The sequence below is a fragment of the Pyrus communis genome, chromosome 10 (assembly GCF_963583255.1).
Source record: "Pyrus communis chromosome 10, drPyrComm1.1, whole genome shotgun sequence".
NCBI lineage: Eukaryota > Viridiplantae > Streptophyta > Magnoliopsida > Rosales > Rosaceae > Pyrus > Pyrus communis.
In genome coordinates, this window is record NC_084812.1 from 26,855,547 (window position 1) to 26,871,726 (window position 16,180).

General features: G+C 35.8%; 2 protein-coding genes across 2 annotated transcripts; one reads left to right on the forward strand and one right to left on the reverse strand.

Annotated features, from left to right (window-relative positions):
- Positions 1-272: 272 nt before the first annotated feature.
- On the forward strand, positions 273-1,414 carry LOC137746649 (uncharacterized). Its single transcript, XM_068486654.1, has 2 exons — positions 273-368; positions 476-1,414. The coding sequence occupies exon 2, from the start codon at positions 482-484 to the stop codon at positions 1,265-1,267; it is 786 nt and encodes a 261-aa protein (XP_068342755.1). The 5' UTR covers positions 273-368; positions 476-481; the 3' UTR covers positions 1,268-1,414.
- Positions 1,415-5,173: 3,759 nt separating this feature from the next.
- Positions 5,174-6,761, reverse strand: LOC137748116 (uncharacterized). Its single transcript, XM_068488201.1, has one exon. The coding sequence runs from the start codon at positions 6,590-6,592 to the stop codon at positions 5,174-5,176; it is 1,419 nt and encodes a 472-aa protein (XP_068344302.1). The 5' UTR covers positions 6,593-6,761.
- Positions 6,762-16,180: the final 9,419 nt, after the last annotated feature.

Here is a 16,180-nt window from a genome sequence, read left to right on the forward strand (position 1 = left end):
ATTTATTTCGTTATAACTTTAAAGTTGCCTAATATAATCTTTTCTTTTTTCGTTCGTTTTTTTTCAGGAGGTTGCTGAAAAAAATAAGATTAATCGGGGATTGAAATCAATGAACCATACTACTGGTACAAAATCCTTTGCAAGAGTGCGGGAAGAATATGTATGGATTGTACATTTTCAAGAGATGATTAATTTTAAATAATTATATTTATTTTTAGTATGAGGTTTGCTTAATTTGTTTGTATGAAATTTTATTTTTGATAAAGCGGAAGAAGCATGGGAAAGAAGCAGATCCTGTAACCTTTTTTCGTGAATGTCATACACGAAAAGATAAATCATGGATTGATGAAACATCGGAGCGTACAGGGGTAATTGATTTTTTCGTGTTAGTATTTGATTTTATTAGTATTTATTATCTATAGCTTATTTTTCTGTTTTACGATTGAATTTTTGTTTTTAAAAATTGTAATGCAAGTCAACAATGGAGAGCAACCTGCAAACATTGATTGAGTCGGGCCAAGACGATAATGAAGATCTTAGGACCCAAGTTTATGTTGATACTATGGGTCCTGAGAGGTATAATAGAGTCAGAGGATACGGTCATGGTGTGACTCCTGATATGGTGTCTTATGCATCTTCTGCATCTTCTACATCAATTTCCTCTAGGAGATCATCTAAGAGTTCAATGGCGTTGCTAATGACTCAAAATAATGAGTTGAAAATGAGAGACGAAAATAATAATAAACGGATTTCGGACCTGGAGAACAAGCAAAATCAGTTGTTTGCATGGTTTTTTCAAAGATTTCAGCCACAACCACCATATAGCCCGGGAACCCAACAATCAGGCCACAGTCAACCTCCTCAACAGTCGGGCCAAAGTCAGCCTTCCCCTGCATATCCGTATGCTGGCAATAATCAGCAACCTCTATATCCTGTGTATCCGATGCCTGCGCAGCCCATGCCATACATGCAGCAGCCGCCCATGCCATACATGCAGCAGCCGCCCATGCCATACATGCAGCAGCCGCCTTATCAAGTGCCAGTATATCGACCTGAGATGGCTGCTCCTAGTGGATCTTTTCCTGAAGTTCCAGTTGGGGGGTTTTCTGGAATGCTTGCAGGTGTTGGATTTGATGTGGACTTGTCGAGGATTTTTGGATCAGATGGAGGATCTCAAGAAGGAGGATCTCAAGGAGGAGTATCTCAAGGAGAAGATTCTCAAGCAGAAGGATCTGGACGACGTTCAGGCGCAGATTCGGTTGGGTAGTTTAATTGGTTCTTTTTCTTGTCGGTTAAATACGACAGTATAATTGGTCTATCTTTTTGTTTTTTTATGTTATGTTTGTAATGTCGGATTTAATGTTTGTTACGACGGACGACTTTTTGGATTTTATGTGAAATGTGAAATGTACAGTTTGGCACTATTGTTTTAGTTATTTATTTTCATTTTCGTTTTTTTATGTTATGTTTGTAATGTCGGATTTAATGTTTGTTACGACGGACGACTTTTTGGATTTTATGTGAAATGTACAGTTTGGCACTATTGTTTTTGTTATTTATTTTCATTAATGTTTATTTTGATCTTAAAATTTATAATTTTTTTTGGTTGGAATTAATTGAAATTGCATGCAGTTGTTCATCCACTTTTATTATTATTAACAAATATAGTGTCGGTTAAGACCGTTACTAGTTTTTATATTTTATTTATTTAATTGTTATCTAACGTCGGTTTAAGGAATATTTTATTTATTTCATTTTAATATAATGTCGCTTTAAAGCGACAGTATACTGCATACTTTATTATTAAATAGCTGATGCACGTGTAAGTATGCGTCGCTAGTTTTTATATTTTATTTATTTCATTGTTATCTAACGTCGGTTTAAGGAATATTTTATTTATTTCATTTTAATATAATGTCGCTTTAAAGCGACAGTATATTGCATACTTTATTATTAAATAGCTGATCCACGTGTAAGTATGCGTCGCTTTAAACCGACGTTAGGGTTAGTGTCGCTTTAAAGCGACACTGTGTAGTGGCGGATTAAGCTCAAAAAGCGACGCTGAAGCCCTTTTGCGACCCTAGCAATAGTGTCGCTATTGAAAAGCGACATTACATTATGTAATGTCGGATTTGTGCCAAATTTTCGACAGAAAGTTGATTTCTCGTCGGTTTATCCTCCGCCGGTGATAGCATATATTGTAGTAGTGGAGATGTTGGTTTTGCCGTGGCGCAGCCCAAATGAGCCGTAAAACCACACAGACTACACGAATAGAGCCACTCTTTGTGGCCCACTCCGTTGCAGATATCACATATGAAGGTGTGGTTAAAACTTGCAGCACGAAATGAAAATGTGAGGTTGAGTTGGTGATGAGGGTGAGATTGGTGAGTGAGAAGCAATGGCATTGAAGCACAAGCTGTGTGGAGGTCAATGTTGCAAGCTCCACAATGGTAGGCAAAGCCATTTCCGTGCTTCATGCATGCATCACAACTGAAGGCCCCATCCGAGTATATTGGGGTTGGCAGCAGAGACAATACATGGTTTTTACGATCGCACGGATGAGTGATTTGCTGAGGCATTTCTGAACATGACATGTGGAGGAAATACCTGCATGGTGTGCAAGTGTAAATCCATCCACCTGCATCTGAGACGTCATTGAGTTTACAGCATGCACACAAGTCCTGCTGCAGGTTTGGGGTTTGCTGGGTGTGGTGAATGTTGGAAAGTTTTAGTGGATGTGGGTGGCTAAAATGTTGAAGATCGGGATTTGGCTGACCATTAAGCCTCATCTCTCCCTACCTCTTCAACAGAAATTTCTTTTTTTCTGATGATGTCTAGCTCCTTCTCTCTCAAACTTGTTGATTTGTAGGTTCTTATTTAACAATTAGTGTCCAAATTTGTACAAAAAGTCTAGCTAATGCTAACCTAGTCAACTTAGCAATAACGTGACGGATATATATACCGGGTCAATACAATATATAAGTATTTACTTACTTTGAGTTAGTGCTCGTTTAGATGTATTTTTAAAATGACTTAAAGCGCTTTTAGATACAATATTTTTGAGTTGCAAAAGCACTAATTATATACTTCTTCTAAGAAATACTTTAAATGATTTTTTAATATTTACTAGCGTTTTTATTAAAAAATGTTTTCAAAAACGTTTTTAGTCATTTTAAAACACATTCAAACAAGCTTTTATTATGTTTTGTTACGATTAATAATATGATATGTATTTGTATACATTGCATTTATATAAACAAATAAACTGGTGAGATATTTTCTTAATTAAAAATGAATTTAATTGGAAGGAATTTTCTGGTTGGGTGGCTCGCTCTTTCTCTACACATACTGAATTTAATGAAGCTCTGGAAGTCTAAAGACTCAGTCCTTCCCTGTTAATTTTTTCATCTAAGGCGATGGTGCTGCTATTTTCTTATGAGGTATTTATCGGTTTTTTCCCCGAACTTATATAGAATTGTTAATTTCTCACATGAATTTTAATTTTAGCCATATTATTTCTTTTTATAATTAATCAATTTTTTCTTGAATTTTAACTTTAGCCTATTACCTCTTGAAATTTTATAAATAGTCAATTTCTCTCTAGCGTTAGATTTTAAATTTTTTTCATCCATTCAATTTTTTATTCTTTTTGTCCCATACAATTGTGTCATATGTTGTTCGCATGATCAAAATGGATGAAAAATTAGATGGAATTTTTTTTTTTAAATCTAGCGTAAGAAGGAGAATTGGTTATTAATAAAAGTTAAGTGAGATAATCGGTTAAAATTAAAATTAAAGAAAAAATTAACAGTTTTATACAAATTCGGAGAACAAATCGACATATATGACTTTTTCTCATATGCGGCATTTAAGGAGGGCATTCTGAACACAACTTTAATTACAACACTTCTGTGCTGTCAATTGCGGAATCTTTGATTTTTTAAATCTCAGTAATCAAATAATTTGTTTAATTAAAGTTTTAAGAGTTTTTTTATTTTTTTATTTTTTTATTTTTAATTTGAGACTTTTTCGTGTACCAAACTGATTACTGAGATTGTAAACACAGTAATCATGGTCTTGGCATGTATACAACCGATTACAATGGGATGGTTTTATTTTGTCTGAGGCCCGATCAATGTGAACTTAAGCCAACAATTAAGTATGCTAAAAAAATAATTATAATATATATATATATATATATATATATATATATATATATATATATGTATGTATGTGAAGCTTTTTTTTTTTGGTAAACTGGGAAATCTATTCTAAGGCAAAGAAGTCGTACAATGAAAGCCTACAACGAGCCAAACACATATCTGAAGCTACTTTGTTGAATAATATTGTTCACCCTTCAAACACACATGCATGATGCCAAGAAAAATGTAGGAGTATATATTGAGATTAGATTATACTATATATTAGAGCGAATCTAATATTCTTATTGGCCTAAGTTACCTATTTCTCAATTGTAATTACTAATTAGCTTGCACAGGGCACATTCTACTCCTATATATTTTAGCAGAAAACGATCGTAAGTTCTCTCTAATCTGTTCTTGCCCATGCAAACTCTAATTTTATTTCAAATCTCAAATCCTCAAACTTTCAAACACAAACGTAAATCAGTTTCTTATCTTATTAGACTTTATTCCGTTGTGATTTCTGACTTAGAGACCCCGGAGTCCACCAAAACCCTTGTCCTTGGCTCATCCACACCGCTGATTATTGTGCAGAATTATCATCATCAATTATATTATCACTCCTTTTATAGTTAATGACCCATTAAAAAGAAATAGTTTCGTGTCAAGATTTTAGAGTCGAGCCAAATACACACTACTAACAACTTGCAAAGCCGGCATGTGTTAGTTTATCACAAAATTTCGCAGTGCAATTAAGAGTAAAGTTGTAATTTATTTTGTAAAGTTTTCGATGTTGGCTTGCATCTTCAACACCTGCATCCATGTTTATTCTAATCACGGAAACATCATGGGATCAAAGTTGAAGCTAAATCAAAATTGAAAGTGAAAAATGTTATAAAAGACCTTATGCGTATGTAATTATCCCAATCTCAAGGTAAAAACTTTACAATGATAGCGCATACTTCAGAGGAAGATGTATAAATATCCGTGAATGTTTGTTGTTATTGTCAAAGAAGTAAATAACAATATTTTCAAACTAAGTAGGTATAATCTCCACTGACATAGTCTGCACATCCACCGATATAGTCAGTTGAGTATTCCAATGACAATGAGGAGGGATCAGTAGCCGTAGCACTAGCAGTAGTGCTTCCAAAATCAACAATAGTACCAAGACCACAACCCACCAATTGTTGTTGTTGTTGCTGCTGCTGCTGTTGCTGCTGCTGAAACTGTTGTTGCTGGAATTGAAGTTGTAGTTGTTGCTGGTACAGTAGTTGTTGCTGCAACTGTAGTTGCTGTGGTTGCTGCAATTGTTGTGGTTGTTGCGGTTGCTGAAATTGTTGGGGTTCTTGTGGTTGCAGGTATTGTTGCGGTTGTTGTTGGCGTTGCTGAAGTTGTGGCAGTTGTTGCAGTTGCTGAAATTGTTGCGGTTGTTGTTGGAAAGGTTGCGGTTGTTGTTGGTGGAATTGTTGCAGTTGCGGTTGCTGGAATGGTTGCAGTTGTTGCTGGAATGGTTGCGATTGTTGCTGGAATGGTTGCGGTTGTTGTTGCGGTTGAGAATTACCAGCAGCTCCAAAAACAGGAAAACCGATAAGAGCTGTAAGCGCTGTGTTTACAATAGCCTTTCCCAACTTCTTACCACTTCTCCCTCTATTCAAAGGTTGTACAGTATTAGCAGCTTGTCCTCCATATACTACACTGCTCTGCATTCCATTATTATTACCACTAATAATATTTGGTTGTGGTCCATAGTTTTGGACCTGGAGATCGTGAGGACTACCTGAAGCAGTATTTGTGTGATAATTATACGGACTGCCAACGACAACTGGAGATGACGGTTGTGCTGCTTGATTTAGTTGAATCGGTTCGGCGGTGGCGCAGGCCAAATGAGCTGCAAAACCGCAAGGATGGCATAAGTAGAGCCACTCTTTGTACCCAACTTGGTTGCATATATGACAGATGAAGGTCTTGCTGCTGGTAGGCCCTGGAGGAAGTGAGAAGGAGAGAACGAGTTGGTGAGGGTGGGAGTGGTGAGTATGAACCAACGGCTTTGAAGCACAAGTTGTGTGGAGATCAATCTTGCAATCTCCGCAGTGGTAGGAAAATCCATTTCCGTGCTTCCTGCATGCACTGCAATTGAAGACCCCGTCAGAGTATATTGGGGTTGGGAGCAGAGTCAGGACATGTTTATTCTCATCACACGGATGCGTAATTTGCTGAGGCATTAGTGAACATAAGACGTGGAGCAAGTAATTGCATGGCGTGCAACTGTAAATCCATCCGGCAGAGGCATCCAGTTTGCAGGCTGAACAAGAGGTTGCTAGCCGCTGCCCGTTTGAGATTTGTTGGGGATGTGGGTGATGAAGATTGGAAAGGATCAAGGGATGTGGGTGGCTAAAATGTCGAAGCATGGCCTCAGGTTGAGGTTGACCGGCCACCTGCATGATCATCTCTCACTCTCTCACACAAGCACAGCGGGAGGAACTTGTCTTTCAGATGACCTCTAGCTAGCTTCCTTCTTGATCTGTGCTCTTATAATAATTTCGTCCCCTTCTGTACAATGTACAATAAACATCGATCGAATTAAGCCTAGTGGAATTAAATATAATCCGACATACTGCTGGGTCAATACAATATATATATATATATATATATATATATATATATATATATATATATATATATATATGTCAAATTGAAAATATTTATAAGCAATGAGGCTGGTGAAATCTATTCTTTTATTGGAAATTGTAGGGTGACTTTATACGCATTCAAGTCAATGAGCCTATCTCTCAAAGAGCAATCCTTGTTAAAGTCAATCGTACCGGATCGTCCGATCATCGAACTCAAGATTTGTTTCTGATATATCTCCCCAATGGGGCATAGAAAAGAAGGAAAGAGGCTACAACTACAAAGTTATTAAGCATATTCACTGAAATTATCTTGAATGATATCAATCAGAAGCTACGATCCTGATGACACCATGAAAATTAATATGACTAATGTTTCAAGTTCTAGAGAGGCCAACGGTTAGTTTTCACCTAAATTAACTATAACCATATATATATGTAATACCTTTATATTGAAGAAGAATAAACACATTTTCATGGTGGTATCTAAGTTGGAAAGTATCAAGTAAAATTAGCACCTTGGAAGACTTATGAAAACCAATCAGTTTAGTTGACATTGTCTTCCTATACATTCTCAACCACTTCATGCTACACAAAGATGTATACAAGGAATTAAGATGAAGAGGGGGAAAGGACATGCAAAAGTCAAATGAAATCTTGAATTTATTTAGTGTGTATATATACTGACCAAAGGGAAGGGATTCTATTTTAAAAAGAGAGCTGCTAGACCCATCTCGTTGTATTATTTTCTCACTCATGTTATATTTACACTCACTATAAAAAATTAAAAAAATCAAAATGTTATTTCCCTACCCACTATTATTCCTAAAATAGCCCTTAATATATATATATATATATATATATATATATAAATATATAATTAGATATAATATTTTCTCTTAAAAAAATATAAACAAATAATATTGCTCTCTTCTAAAAGCTAGCAAAAAAAAAAAAAACCGGGTTCTTCTAATCTTCAGCTTGATGTACATGTTTGGTCGGGATTGAAAATAGAGAAGCTTACTCAAGTAAACCATCTCTCAAGCCCGAACTCTTTTTCACAAGGAACACATGTATGTGGGGTTATGCTAGATGATGATGGAGAATGCTTTCTGAAATTCCATTAAGGCAAGTCAGATAGGAGTTGTAGAGAGGTGGGTTCTGATTTGGGCAACCAAAATCCTAGGGATAAAAATATTTTAGTAATTATTCCAGAAAAAAAAAAAAAAAAAACACTAAACCCTAGACGTGGATTTAAAAGAAGAGCACGAATTCTAAAACAAAATAAGACAAAATAAAAATCCCAATTCATATTCCCTAAGGAACAAACCAAGAGCAATTTAGTCAGAAAAATACAGAAAAGCATCGAAACGCAGGAGTTTACTGGGAAAAAAAAAATACTATGACCAGAATCTGGAATTGTCCGACTCATAAGCATGGCAGCGCTACTTACCAACTTCAATTTTCGTCAAGCTCCACGATCTCTCTAGTTATAATAGTAGACCCTGCAATGGATTTGAACTGTAGTATATGAGCAATGTACGGAGTAGCCCATTCTAAACACCATAGTTCACAATATCTTTCCCAATTTGTTGCTATAGGAGTAATTGGATGACCTAATTTCAAGAACATCTGCATAAAAGTACAACTTAATTAAACTAGACTACAAGAAATTTATAACTTAAACTTAAAGTAAATGCATTCAATCCTTATAAGATCACCTGTAAAAATTTCCAAAATAAATCATTATATCCATGCCTGCACAAAATGATGATTGGTGAATTCGATGACGATCTCCTTACATGCTGCTAGTGGTATAGGTGTTATTCTAAGAGGCAAAAATGTAAGACATTGTACATCCGATAGTGGATAAGCCACACCATAACATGATGCAATAATATGGCCCATGTCAAGCATAGTCATCCACTGATCAATGTTAGCATAAGTTTCAAAATATCTCAATCCATGCTTCAACTCATGGACCCTATTTTCAGACCCATATAGCTTAGAGTAGCAACTTGAGTAAGTCTTTAACTCTTGTAATAAATCTTTTCGCACTTGTATCCATCCATCCTCATTATAACCGAATAATGATGCAATTGCTCTGAATCCGCAATGACCATCAATTGCCACATCTTTTACAAGAATAATGTATGGCCTCAATGCTACTGGAAATGCATTGGTTAACTCAATTGGCTTAACTGAACGAGCGCAATGCACCTTTTCCTTTGGTCGCCTTTTTGTTTTGAACTCATTTCAGGATAAAGACCACCAAGTGAATAACTTCCTTGCTCTGCTAACTACCGTCAATATCCAATCATCATCAATTGCTAGTTTTTTACCTTTTAATTGAAACGGGCATCCACATTTTTGGTTCTAGAATTCCTTGTATCTTCATCCTTTATGTTTTTTTTTTTTTTTTTTTTTTTTTTTTTTTTTGTGAATTCGATTTATATATTGTCCGTTTCTTCACAACCCAATGCAAGTCTAGGGCTCCTGTTATCTTTTCCACCTTAATTGAATCGTAACGTCACAATAACAAAACCATTGACCTTCCCAATTTCTCGAGCCCATTGTATTAATTCTACTCTACTCTTGAATAACTACGTACCAAAATTGCACATTATGAATAAACATACAAGAGTATAAGTAAATCAATTGCGTAGTCAAGCAAATATTACCTCATTTGTGGTTAATTCACTAATACAGTCCACCATATGTGTAGATGTTGAATTATTACCAGATTTATCTACCTGCTGCAGACAAATTCCACCATACGTAAATAAATGGGCATTACATCAAGTTGAAAATAGTGCTAATTAAGAAAGAGATTTGTGTGTAGGTTTCGGAGACAACACATCAATGTGGACAATTATTAGTGTTAGTTGCGAAAAACATGCCTTACCTGAATTATTACCCTAACCTAATGAAAACGAATTCCAAGAATTTCCATAGGAAAATGTGAAACAAATTGCACCCTAACCTAATGCAAATTCAAATAAAAAGCCACGGAGCTATGCTTTAATTGTAAGCTGTCGACAAATCAAGATGACCCACAAATAAAATATTCTTTTACCTCTTTGACGGAAACATAATCATCTACTTCTTCCATAGAAACATCATCTTCTAAGTTCATTCTTTTTGCTTTCTTTGAATGAAAGGAGATAGGAATGATGAGTTAGGGTTTAAGGGAGACAAATTGTCTAAATAGAGCGTGAGAGTTATCACGCCCAAACTTTTCTTTTTTGTTTTATTTAAAAAAAAAAAAGTTAATGCAAAAGGGGGTAACTAAGGTCCTTATTAGGCATTTTACAAATGGACAAATTTATAATTAAAAAATTCATTAAAAGATGAGTGGGAAGGTAAGACATTAGGGTGGGAATAACTACTCTCTTTAAAAAAAGAAATGGAGTTTAGTTGTGTGATCCACTCCATATCAAATTTCAATAATTCAAACCGTGTATTTTGTAAGTCTTGAATTATAGATCATCCTTATCAAAATTCAATTTGATCTGAAACTATTTGTCATTTAATTGTCACGATGAAATTTTAATGTTTCTTAGAATATAATGCTTGTCAATTTCTTTGAACTCAATTATATGTCTCAAATATTTCTTATTTGGAAAATATTTTGCAAGAATGATCTATGAGATGTAACTTGAAAAATAGATGGTTCAAATTGTTGAACCTCAAAGGAGAAATCTTGCGAACCTTGACAATAAGTTGGGCTACTCCCCAACTTGCCACTTGATTTTATAGCGGAACCTCAAATTTCTTAATGGTATTAGAGCAAGTTATTCCAAGTGTGAAGCTCAACAACCACATGTGCTCCTTGTTACCCCTTTGTATTATCCACGTGTTTAACTTGAAAATTCACCACATGTACGTGAGGGGTTTGAGGATGTAAAAGTAAAAGAGTCATATCAATGAAAGATTGAAGGTACAAACCTTCGAAGAGGTTGAACTACTCTCATATTGTCAAATTAATGATTAATATTATGGTGGATCCTTAACTTTCTTCATACTTCTTACACAAAACAGATTAATCGAATCTTGTTATTCCTACCACTTCATATGACCACATATTAGTTAACCACACGATGTGAGCACAACTAACGTATCTACTTCAACTTCATTATCTATCATTATTGATTAATCCGTAAGAAATTAACTAGAACGTTGATCATCCAATCCAAGGAGAAATTGATTGAGAGACTTATAAAGACCGATTGATGCAATGGCAGTGAAGATGGTGAAGCATTTTAGCCACCGTCATGAGTTATGCTCATTTCAGGTGCAAGAAGAAGATGATGAAATTATCATCTGCTCGGGATGTGACCTGGAGCTGATGATGAACTCAAGTACTTCAGCTTACAAATGCAGCAAGTCCAAGTGCCAGTTTTACCTCCACGACTTGTGCTTCGAGCTCCCCCGACAAATAAAACACAAGTCTCACCCCCAACACGCTCTCACACTCTTCTCCAACCCTCTCGCGATTTGCTATCAAGTATTAGGCTTTTTATCACAAATAGTCTCAGTACCATTCAAAACACATTCTTCAAATTCAATCAATTTCAACCCTATCCCTTTGCTCCGAACAACAAATTCATCTTCGACGTCAATTCTATCAAAATTTCGTTGAAATCCTTGGAAGACTTTCACATTACTTTTTGCCTAAAGATTCAACTACATTGCCAGCACCTTCACCTAGATAAAGCCCATGTTCATCAAATGAAATTTTTTTTTTTAAAAAAAATTACAAACACAAATTGATGGTGTCTAAAATATACATCAAAAGGTCTGAAATTGTAAATTTAGGAAAAAATATACATTTGTTATAAATAGGTCAAAGTTAGAGAGTTAACCTTTACTAGTGACAGGAGTGAAGCAGGTGTAAAATATTACATTGTAACTGTAGCACAAGAGGATGACAAATAAAAGAGGTAGGAATAGATACTGATGTTATTGATCTTTCCCTTCTTACTCTGTCTGTGTATCTTAATAGTAGTCGGAGTGCTCTATTTATAAAGCATCTCCAGACAAACATTTTGAAATTTACAATACACATCTTTGAAAGTACGATCCTCATTTATCTCCCAAGTCAATATCATTTTGTATAGGCATTGAAAATCTATGTGGGCATTCATAACACTGCCAATGTTTTCAATACTGCATTCAACATTGCAAATGTTTTCAACACTGCATTCAACATTACCAATGTTTTCAACACTCCTCCTTGGATGCCCACATATCAACATTAGTTGCCTCGTTAAAACCTTGCTAGGAAAAACCCAATGGGAAAAAACCATAGCAAAGGAAAAAAAGTACAACTTTACTTGGATTGTTATGCTTATGTTGCCTCGTTAAAACCTTGATAGGAAAAACCCAGTGGGAAAAATCCTAAGCAAAGGAAAAACAATACAACATGCATGTATCATTGATGCTCCCCTGATTCCGCATTTTCCAAATTTAGCTGTTGGGTAAGTCGACGTAATCCGAAACTTTGCACTATCTTCTGAAATGTGCATTTTAGTAGAGATTTGGTGAACAAGTCTACCAGATTTTCATTGGAACGAATTTTTCTGACTTCAATAACTTTAGCCTTTCGAAGCTTATGTGCACTGCAAAACTTTGGAGATATGTGTTTAGTCTTATCACCCTTGATGAATCTTTTTTTCATTTAGGCAACACAGGTTGCATTATCTTTATGAATGACAGTTGGAGTGTCTGTCTTTGAAGTTAGACCACATGAATTCCGAATATGATGGATCATTGATCTTAACCAAGAACATTCACAACTTGCTTCATGTAAAGCAAGTATTTCTGAGTGATTTGAAGATGTAGCAACTAATGTTTGCTTTGTTGAGTGCCATGAGATTGTTGTATCTTCATTCTTGAACACATATCCAGTTTGTGAGCGGGCTTTATGCGGATTAGAGAGAAAACCAGCATTTGCATATCCAACAAAGACCTGGTCATTTGTGGATTTCTTTGAGTAAAAAAGACCCATGTCTATTGTCCCACGAAGGTATCACAATACATCTTTGACTCCCTTCCAATGACGAATTGTTGGAGCAGAGTTATACCTTGCTAACATTTTACTGAAGAAGCTATATTTGGTCTAGTACATTATGCTAAATACAATAAAGCACCTATTGCACTTAGATATGGTACTTCTAGACCAAGGACCATTTCATCATCTTCTTTTGGACGGAATGGATCTTTCTTAATGTCCAGAGAATGAACGACCATTGGTGTGTTGAGTGGATAAGCCTTGTCCATGCTAAATCACTTCGAGATTTTTTCAATGTAAGCTGATTGGTGGACCAAAACTCCACTAGCACAATGCTTGATCTGCAGGCCGACACAAAATTTTGTTTTTCCAAGGTCTTTCACTTCAAATTCACTTTTCAGATATTCAGCAGTTTTATTGAACTCTTGAAGGGTTCCAACTAGATTCATATCATCGACATATACTGCCACTATAGCAAATCCAGAGTTGGATTTCTTAATGAACACACAAGGGCAAATGACATTGTTAGTATACCTTTCTTTGATCAAATACTCACTGAGACGATTATACCACATTCGTCCAGATTGTTTTAGCCCATACAATGATCGCCTTAATTTGACTGAGAGCATACCTTAAGTCCTTCTGAGACTTTCATATATATGTCAGCATCTAATTCTCCATATAGATACGCGATGATGACATCTATAAGTTGCATGTCAAGTTTTTCTAAAATCACTAAACTTATTAAGTAACAGAACATAATTGCGTCTATTACAGGAGAGTATATCTCCTCATAATCAATTCCAGGTCTTGGTGAAAAACTTTGTGCAACGAGTCATGTGTTATATCTTGCAATCTCGTTTTTCTCATTACGTCTCCTTTTGAATACCTATTTGTAACCCACGGGGTTTACACCAGGCGGGGTTTGGACTACTGGTCTAAAAATATTTCGCCTTTCCAACGAATTTAATTATGCATGGATTGCATCTTTCCACTTAGGCCAATCTTGTCTTTGTTTGCATTCATCAACAGAGCGGGGCTCAATATCATCACTTAATATGATTTCAGTGGCTATCGCGAATACGAACATGTCGTCGATGATTATTTCATTCTGATCCCACAATTCATTAGTACATGCATAATTTATGGAGATTTCTTTGCTTTCATGTACCTTTGTTTCTTCAGGTACATATGTCTCATCAAGGACATTTTCTTTTTCTGAAAGTACAGAATCATGAATTGTGGATTTGTCATTCATTTTTTCTTCTTGAATGATCTCATTTAGATTTAGTTGTGCCCTTATCTTTCTCTTTTGAGGGGCTGAATCTTTTGAACCTGGAAGTCTACCACGCTTCAGGCGTGCACCAGATGAATCATTCGCTGCCACTTTATTTTGTCCAACAACGACATCAATTCTTGCAGGTGCATTTGCAGCTAGTATATGTGATTTTGTCACTTTCATATCATCATTAAATGCATCTGGCATTTGATTGACAATACTTTGAAGATGAACGATCATTTTCACTTCATTTTCACATTGAGTGCTACGTCGATCAAAATGAGATAAGGTGGGAACAACCCATGTTAGCTTTTTCCGTTCTTCTGGAACGGTCTTTTCTCCCCTTAATGATGGGAAGACTGTCTCATCAAAGTGACAATCAGCAAAACGAGCTGTAAACATATCATCTGTTAAGGGTTCCAAATATCTAATGATAGATGGTGAATCAAAACCTACGCAAATTCCCAGTCTGCTCTGAGGTCCCATTTTAGTTCGTTGTGGTAATGCAATAGGTACATAAACAGCACAACCAAAAACTCGTAAATGTGAAATGTTTGGCTAATGCCTAAACACGAGTTGTACTATGAGTATTGGTGGTTGGCTATAAGTCTTAATCGAACCAATGATGCAGCATGTAAGATGACATGTCCCCATGCAGAAACTGGCAATCTTGTTTTCATAAACAGAGTACAAGCTATTAACTGAATCTGCTTGATCAATGCTTCTGCTAAACCATTTTGAGCATGGACATGAGAAACAAGGTGTTCAACATCAATGCCCAATGTCAAGCAGCAATCATCAAAGGTTTGAGATGTAAATTCACCAACGTTATCAAGTCGGATTGACTTAATGGGGTAATCTGGAAACTGTGCTCACAACTTAATTATATGAGTAAGAAGTCTCGCAAAAGCTACATTCCGAGTAAATAAGAGACAAACATGTGACCATTGGGTAGATGCATTAACTAAAACCATAAAATATCGACATGGCCCATAGGATGGTTAAATAGGCCCACAAATATCCCCTTGAATTCTTTGCAGAAATGATGGGGATTCAGCATTAACCTTTAGTTGTGATGGTCTAATTACTAACTTCCATTGAGAACAAGTCTTGCAAGGGTTATCATTTGAGATAGTAATGTGTCTGCTCAATAATAGATGTCCATTAGAGTTTGTAATGATTCTACGCATCATGGTAGATCCTGGGCAACTCAGACGATCATGCCAAAGCCTGTAAACTTTTGAATCAATGAACTTCTGGTTCATGACAGTATGTGATTCAACTGTCTTTATGTATGTATAATACAATCCACTCATTAAACCACGCAACGTCTCCAATATACGCTTCTGGGTATCATTGGAGGTAATGTATAGATACTTCACATTTTCTGCACTTTTCATTTCAATGTGGTATCCATTTAAATGTATGTCTTTAAAACTTAACAAATTTCAAGTAGATCGAGTAGTGTACAACGTATTCTGTATGGTTAATATTGTTCCATTTGGTAATATAATTTGGGCTTTTCCTGAGCCTTCAATCACATCTAATTGCCCTGATATTGTTGTTACCTTTACTTTTGTAAGCATCAATCTTGAGAAATACTTTCGATCTCGAAGTATTGTATGCGTGGTTGCACTGTCTGTAAGACAAATATCTCTGTTATTTCTCATGTTTTGAGAATGACCATAGTTTTTATCCATGCTCTCTGAGTAAGGGAATCACAGTTAAAAGCAAGTTATAACAAGAAATTTAAATGTCACTTTTATTGAATATGAAATGCTAGTTTTGAACTACAAGTTCAGTACATCAAACATAAACGATTTAGTCGGACCGGTAAACTTCATTCCCCCTTTCCACAATGAAGTCTGAGACATCTAGGTGGGTTGTGTTCAACTGCTCTGATAAGTCACACACTAGATCAGATATATCCATTGGTTTAGCCTGGTCGAGAAAATTGGTCTCGACACCCTTCTCCTTGAGGGAGGCTTGATACAAATCCACCAGATGTTTTGGGTATGACAAGTACGCGCCCAGTGCCCATTGCCACCAGACCTATGGCAGACTCATTCAGAGTTTATGGGAGTATTGTTCATATAAGCTTTGCCTTTGTGGCGAT

Coding starts and splice junctions, on each gene's coding strand:
- LOC137746649 (XM_068486654.1), top strand. CDS start 482: ATGGAGAGCAACCTGCAAACATTGATTGAGTCGGGCCAAGACGATAAT.
- LOC137748116 (XM_068488201.1), bottom strand. CDS start 6,592: ATGATCATGCAGGTGGCCGGTCAACCTCAACCTGAGGCCATGCTTCGA.